The 7351-nt window shown below is 47.7% G+C and overlaps 1 protein-coding gene across 1 annotated transcript; it reads left to right on the top strand.

Annotated features, from left to right (window-relative positions):
- The first annotated feature begins 200 nt into the window (after nucleotides 1-200).
- Nucleotides 201-2055, top strand: LOC133929908 (gibberellin 2-beta-dioxygenase 3-like). Its single transcript, XM_062376665.1, has 3 exons — nucleotides 201-720; nucleotides 841-1183; nucleotides 1367-2055. Exons 1-3 carry the CDS (start codon nucleotides 329-331, stop codon nucleotides 1700-1702), a joined length of 1071 nt encoding a protein of 356 aa, XP_062232649.1. The 5' UTR covers nucleotides 201-328; the 3' UTR covers nucleotides 1703-2055.
- Nucleotides 2056-7351: the final 5296 nt, after the last annotated feature.

Raw genomic sequence — 7351 nt, 5'->3', positions numbered from 1 at the left:
ACTGAAATATAGCAATACATCCAAAATTAGGGTTATGCAAGTACTGTCACTTATCCTGCACTAGGGTAATTAAGGTGCATGCCCTACTACTTGTTAAGGACATGTAAACGCACTTCTAATCCTGGTTAGTGATGCTTATGATGCTCTGGCCGCCTATATATTCGAGGCCATCACCCCCTCATATCACCATAGTGCAGACGTGAAACACTACAACGCCTCGGCCCCCAGCAGCTCCCCTGTTCCTGCTCTGTTTCGCTGACTGCAGCTGACCAGCTGAGCTCTATTTCCACGTACAGAAAGGAGCACAGTAGCTTAGAGTTTCCTAGCCATGGTTGCGATAACCGCGCCCAGCTCGATCGACCAGATCCCGCCGATGCGGTACCCCAAGGCCAATGCGGGCCAACCGATCGCCATCCCGTCCGTCGACCTGTCGGCGCCGGGCGCAGCGACAGCGGTGGCGGACGCGTGCCGCAGCGTGGGCTTCTTCAGGGCGACCAACCACGGCGTGCCGGCGGGCCTTGCCGAAGCTCTGGAGGCCGGCGCGATGGCGTTTTTCGCGCTGCCCACCCAGGACAAGCTGGACATGTCCGGCGCCGCCCGCCCCTTCGGCTACGGCAGCAAGAGCATCGGCTCGAACGGCGACGTCGGGTGGCTGGAGTACCTCCTCCTCTCCGTCGGTTCCAACTCCGTTCCCAGCTCCTCCCTGCCGCCCTCACTCCGGTAAGCCAACCCAGCAGCACCATTAGTTGATTCCCGGTTCCCGGTTCCTCTCCGTGCACGCATGTTTCACTTGAAGAAAGAATCGATATCTAAAGAACGAGTCCGTGCATGCGCATGCAGGATGGCATTGGAGGAGTACACGGCGGCGGTGAGGGAGGTCGGCGGGCGGGTTCTGGAGCTGATGGCGGAGGGGCTCGGCTTGGACAGGGCGCTGCTGCGGAGGATGGTGGCGGGGAGGGAAGGCAGCGACGAGATGGTACGGGTGAACCACTACCCGCCATGCCCGCTGGCGCCGGGAGACTGCGGCTTGACGGGGTTCGGGGAGCACACGGACCCGCAGATCATCTCCGTGCTCTGGTCCAACTGCACCGCGGGCTTCCAGATCAAGCTCAGGGACGGCAGGTGGGCCCCCGTGCCCCCCGACCCGGAATCCTTCTTCGTCAACGTCGGGGACTCGCTGCAGGTACTAAACTATATTTTTGTCCTTTTCCTGTGCATGCATGCATGTTTTTGCTGCATATTGTTTAGTCCAAGCTTCTTTCTGTGATGTACCTGTTGCTCAAAACTTCACATGCACGCATCACTGCGGAAGTAGTGTGCACTAGCAAGAAGCTCAGGTCACTAATTGGTTTTTTTTTCCGATCAGGTTCTGACGAACGGGCGGTTCCGGAGCGTGAAGCACCGGGTGGTGGCGCCGGAGGGGACGCAGTCGCGGCTGTCCGTGATCTACTTCGGCGGTCCGGCGCCGTCGCAGCGGATCGCGCCGCTGCCGCAGGTGATGCTGGAGGGGGAGCAGAGCCTGTACAGGGAGTTCACGTGGGGCGAGTACAAGCGGGCCTCGTACAAGACGCGCCTCGGCGACTACAGGCTCGGCCCCTTCGAGCTGCGCGCCAAGCTCCCCAGCGAACCAGCAAATAGCGCCGATCCGCAGCTCTGCAACAGCGGCACCTGCATGCAGCAGCAGGTGGCACAAGTGTACTAAGCACAGCTAGCTACCGTACTAGGCTAGGCTCTTACAAATATTCTCCTGCACCCAAGAACCAAGATGGCCGGATCGTCCTCCTTTTGTTAAATCCATATGCGGTAACCTTGCCTCACTGCAGTACGTGCAGGCTCTGCTGCTCTGTGCCTGTCCGCTGCATGCGTGTACATGGTCCTTGTAACATCCCAGTAGTAGTAGTAGCTGTTTCCATGTATGCTGCCTCTTTTGTTGCTCACTGTTTAGTGTAACGTACGCAAATAGGCAGCTCGATTAGCCTGTGCGTATGTAACTGTATCTTGTGACCATTGCTCTGGAAGCTTTTATAAATGGCAACGTTGTGAAGTGTTTTGCATTCGGCAGCATCCTTTTTGGTTGGCACAGCCTTGTTTCCTTTTAGAATGTGTTCGCACGAGAATACGAGATTGATCGGGAAAAAAAAAAACAATTGGGATTTAGTTCCACAAGAATGCTGTGCGGCTGTGCCATTGATCGGTAAAAGACTCCTGTGTTCCTTCTTTTTTATCGGGTACTACTGTGTTAAACCGACGGATTCACGTTTGCTGCATCTGCCGATGTGATCGGAGAGGGTACTGGCTGCAGGCAGGTAGGGGACTGGTAGAGACACAACGGTTGCGCTGCGCGCTACCCGTGTCTCCGCCTATCCTTCCTACGTCTTGTAGGATAAACTTTGCCTGACCAGACGAGCAAAAAAGGGAACTGCATGATGCCCCGCTTCACTCGATAGTCAGTAGTAGCTGCTGCTGCAGCAGATTCTCCGAAGTCTGAAGAAGTCTTGACCAGGCAGTCACAGGCTCCGTGTTTGCATGAGACTAATCAGCACTGTGCAGCAACAGCGGTTGAAGATTCTGTTGTCACCTTGGTGAGTAACAGCTAGGGATGCAAGTAGTTACTAACGAGTAGTTTGGGTTACTATACATCCCCGCATATATATATATATATATAAAACTCATATTTAATATCTAGCGTGTTATATAGGGATTTTCTGTTAGTCAGTTTTTCTATTTTAGAATGATTGGTTTTCTATTTTGTAATAGAGATCTTACATTTATCAGTTTGTCTATTTTATACGGTGTGGTTATCTATTTTGTATTAATGATTTTACTGTTTTTTATTTTTCTATTTTATAATATGTGATTTCCGATTTTGTAAAAGAAATCTTCCTATTGCAAGCTAATTTGACGAGGTTGAATTGGCCGAGACATTAAATACTTATTTGAGGCGCATAACGCCTTAAATAGCGTGGAACTTTATTCCCATGTAAACAGATGTTAGTGAAACAACTAGCAGTGCTAGCTAAAATCAGCACGTCATTTGATACCTGTCCTGACGACACAATCCATTTACTGTTGAGTTTGTGATGCTTTCTATGTATTGGTAATAGAATTGTGAGCGGTACTATAACACAGACATGGGAGCTGTTGATGCGCACGAACAGTTCAGTTGTACACGTACATCATACATGTGAACCCTCCTCTGACATGAGGCCTCCTTTAGATTGCAGGGTTTTTTTTTTTTGAAAAATGGAGGATTACATTTCCTATAGGATTGTATACCGTTCATCCCTTTGGATTGCAAGATTGCAAAGCAGGAAAATGGGAGGAAAAGTTCATAGGATGCCCATTTTACATGAAAATCACCGGAAAAGAAACATCCAGTCCGATCTCTTTTCTCCTTTCCCTTCGCATCGGATCGAGGCAAACGAAGCTTCGGTGATGCTAATTGAAGGCTCAATCTGCCATTAGGCTTGAGCACCCCATTGCCAGAGTTGGGAATCAAATCGAGCCACCGTCGCGGTGCCTTCTTCGCCGCTGTCGCCCCTCCTCTCCAAATCGAGCCTCCGCCAGTGCTCGTCGCCGGATCGAGACACCTTCGCCGCTCATCTCCAAATCAGAGCTCCACGGATGGATAGGAACGAATGGACTCAGGCAGGATGCGAACGTACAGGATGAAGAGGAGTGGATGAGATGACACAAACTCCCTACTGACGGGTGGGACTTATTATTTGGACGGTCCACTGGTCAGTCACTTGCATACGATGATTAACAAATGTGATTATGTTCACTTTCATGTACATCTCCTAAAAATTCCTACATTTTTTTTTTCTGTGGCTCATTCAAACAGCTACTTCAATAAAATTCCGGTGTTTTCTATACCTATATTTTGCACATGCATTATTATCATATTCCCATGTTTTTTTCCTATTCTTACGCTTTTGCAATGCCGCACTCTAAAGGAGTGTTTCGAGTGTTGGTTTGTTTCAGAAACCGCCTGAAATGCTCCCTTTTTTGTGCAGACGAGTGCGCGTCTAAAAGCACAGATCGTTGTTCCGCCACTTTCGGCAATATCACGAGCTTACATTCCCACCATTTTGTAGAGAGTTTGCACCAGGTACTCTGCCCGCATCGCCATATTTCCTTTAGAGAACATTTACAGTACACTATGATACTAGATGATGGAGAGTATCATTGTTATGATCCAACCATCTATTTTAGTAGGTGTTATTGTAATTATCTTGATACCCTTAGAGGTAATTACGTCATTGACTGATCGGACTTCGGACCTTCGCCATCCATCATCGATCGACCGACGGAAGATGAAAACCCTAATAAATGAAATGAACAGAATAAGTGAAAGCTTATCCGAAAAATAAACTAACATTTTGATCTTCCCTAATTAAACATATAATTTACAAATTTATCATAATTTTTTTTTCCAATCCTACCCTTATGATACCCATGATACTGATGGACGATAGAGTATCATTGGACTAATCTAAACCACCGAATGAAGAAAATAGACGGCATACACTTATTTAGGTGTACTGTAAAAGTCCTCTTCCTTTGTATGTATGCGGCCAGGCTCTTACGAAAACGGCGCCAAACTGCCCGTGCGTTTTTGGAAGCAACATGTACAGTGGTCTAAATATATCTACCGTGGATGGTAGCGTAAGATGACAACTTGTGGCAATGGGTCACACGGAGAAAACCGTTTCCTCTGATTAGGGACGCCATTATTGGCTCTGGACCAGGTAGGCAGAGCAGCGAGTCCACGTTACCTGAAGATTCACTTGTCCAGCAGAAGGCACGAATTAGGGAGGCCAGGTCAGGTCAGCTGGTCAGGTCAGGTCAGGTCACACGAGCCATTGCGCGTCGTGCGTATGATCCTTGTCGTCTGATTTGACCAAAAGGAGGTAACATATTTGCATGATTAAGCAGCTGGTCTCCACAGCTAGCCCGTAAGGATGCGGTGATTCTGTCCCTGCAGAAGGTAGATGCCAGGTCCTTTTCTGCTAGAAATGTTTCAACAGATTCAACTTGGCTTAGTTTACGCGAGGATATACATGATTTGTCACGCCATGCATCTCTACTGGTCGTGAGTCGTCGCGATTTCAGTTCAAACTTGTTTAAATTATCTTCTCCTTTCTTTCATTTCAGTTGAAACTTGCCTTAGTTTACACTCACCGCTTACGAGTTGTTAAGAGATTTTGGGCGCTAAGAAAGAGACCAGCAGCAGAGCAGAGAGGAGGACATGGTGTCATGGTGAGGCTGGCACCACCTCTGGCTGTCTGCCTTTGGGGAGCTGCCATTAACCGTTCCATGGAGGGGCTGCACCTAGTGTGCGCGGCCATGTCGCACGCGGCGCGAATCAACGGGAACCTGGCCTGACCGGATGCCCTTCGGTTTCGTCCCCAAGGAGCACGAGCATCGCAGAGAATCTCTGTCGCGCCAGGTGTAAGTGGCAGGATGCAGCCCCCGGCCCAGCTCTCTCTGCCGCGCGCGAATCCGATTGGACAAGCCAGTGTGGGCGTGCGTGTGTGTGTGTGAGAGAGAGGGAGAGAGCTTTTTCCGTTTCATCCCGTGCATGCTAGCTCCTCAGAAGTTCAGATACAGATAAGGCTAGCTCCAGCAATTATTTTAAATTTTTATCTTAAAAATATTATTATAGTATCCTCTATTATTATTATAATATCTTTTATTTTTTTTATCTCCAGCAGTTATTCTATTTCCTAACTTCTACTCCTCTTTTTTTCTCCGGTCCCACTGTAAGCATCTGTGAACAGGACTGCTACAGTGTTGCTACAGTACCGACGGTGTTTCGCTCGTCCAGCCACTGGAGCGCCAGTGATTTCCAGTGCTACAGTACCACACAAAGTACTATAGCACTGGATTCTGTAAATTTGGAGTCACCGCTGGAGTTGGCCTAAAGATAGGGGCGACAGGCGAGCTGCTAGCCTTCTTGTTTTCCTCGTGGACATATCGGGTACCGCCAGCATCTATCCAAGTGCCGAGAGGTCCAATGCATCGATCGGCATAGGATCTTATCCACTTTGCGAGTGCAACTGCGCAAGCATGCTCCAGGGACCAGGGCTACCTAGACCAGGTGAACGGTACTAGGGTGTGGCACGCAGAAAGCAGGACCGACCAATCTCGACGGAAGGAAGGGCAACCAACCAACAACGCCCACAAGGAGGCATTTTAATCGTGGGGAAGGGAAGCGATAGAATCGAAGAAAGCATACGGACTCAGGACCAGACCTTCGTGCTGCCCGTGCCCAACAGGACACATGCAAGAATCGAACATTCGACCTCCCCGAGACGATTATAGATAGGTCCCCGGCTTCCTTTTTCCCCTTTTAGCAAAAGGAGTGCCCGACCTTATCTCGTGATCCAACTCTCCGGATCGTGACCCATAGCAGACCCACCCCACTGTATTTCCTCCAATTGCAACGACGAACTAGGATCGCATGAAGAGGGCACTGTATCACTGACAAGTTGTGCTCTGGTACTGTTCTTCGCAGACTGCGTTGCTTCACGTTTCTGCATTCTTGCTTTCGGAACAAGACGTTTTATACAGACAGGTTCGCGATGCGCTACTCTTGTTCACGGGGGCCGGTTGGATTTGGATGCTTGCTGCATGGCCTACCCCAGCACCACTAGCAGCTACCTGCCCTTGTCGCGCAACTATAGCACATGCCGCAGCAAACAAGAATTTTTTTATATTTTCTAATATTTGTAAAACTACATGTCTGTCATAAAATTTTATAAAAATAGGCTATATTCATCCGTTCATCAGACGGGAGTAACATCTTACCTTATGAAGGGGTAACATCTTGTGGGTCTCATAGAATTTTTGGTAGTTTTTTGTCTATTTTTTTAACCCGGTAGAATAGGTATTAGACATAGTTTGGAACGCAGATTTAAGTTTAAAATTAGGATTAGACATAGTTTAATAATTAGATCTTGTTTGTATGCATATTTTAGTAATTAAATGTAGTATTTAGACATATGTTAGGTATTAGTTGTAGAATTTAGATATAGTGTAGATATAACTTAGATAATGGTTGTAGGATTTAGAGGTGTTTGATGTAGCAACCTGATGATTTTTTTTGCAACGTAGATAACTGTTGGTTCATGTTTTTAATCAATGTTGCATTACTGTAGATGTAGTTTTACGTTTTTTTTAATGTTTTGACAGAATAATGTTAGGGTTTTATGTTGATTGACAAGTATGTTGGAATAGTGGTAGTTTATGATTTTTTATGAAGACAGTGAAATATTATATGGTCCGAAAAGGGTAGTACTGTTAGTTTTTGATCAAATGAACAAAGGTATTTCTAGAACTATACAGA

Source organism: Phragmites australis, chromosome 9 (assembly GCF_958298935.1).
Source record: "Phragmites australis chromosome 9, lpPhrAust1.1, whole genome shotgun sequence".
In the NCBI taxonomy this organism is placed as follows: Eukaryota; Viridiplantae; Streptophyta; class Magnoliopsida; order Poales; family Poaceae; genus Phragmites; species Phragmites australis.
This window is presented reverse-complemented; position numbering and strand designations above follow the sequence as displayed.

Bases quoted from the DNA above. Each gene is read 5' to 3' on its own strand.
- LOC133929908 (XM_062376665.1), top strand. From the start codon at position 329: ATGGTTGCGATAACCGCGCCCAGCTCGATCGACCAGATCCCGCCGATG. The intron at 721-840 runs GTAAGCCAACCC...ATGCGCATGCAG, and splicing joins TCCCTGCCGCCCTCACTCCG to GATGGCATTGGAGGAGTACA. The intron at 1,184-1,366 runs GTACTAAACTAT...TTTTCCGATCAG, and splicing joins ACGTCGGGGACTCGCTGCAG to GTTCTGACGAACGGGCGGTT.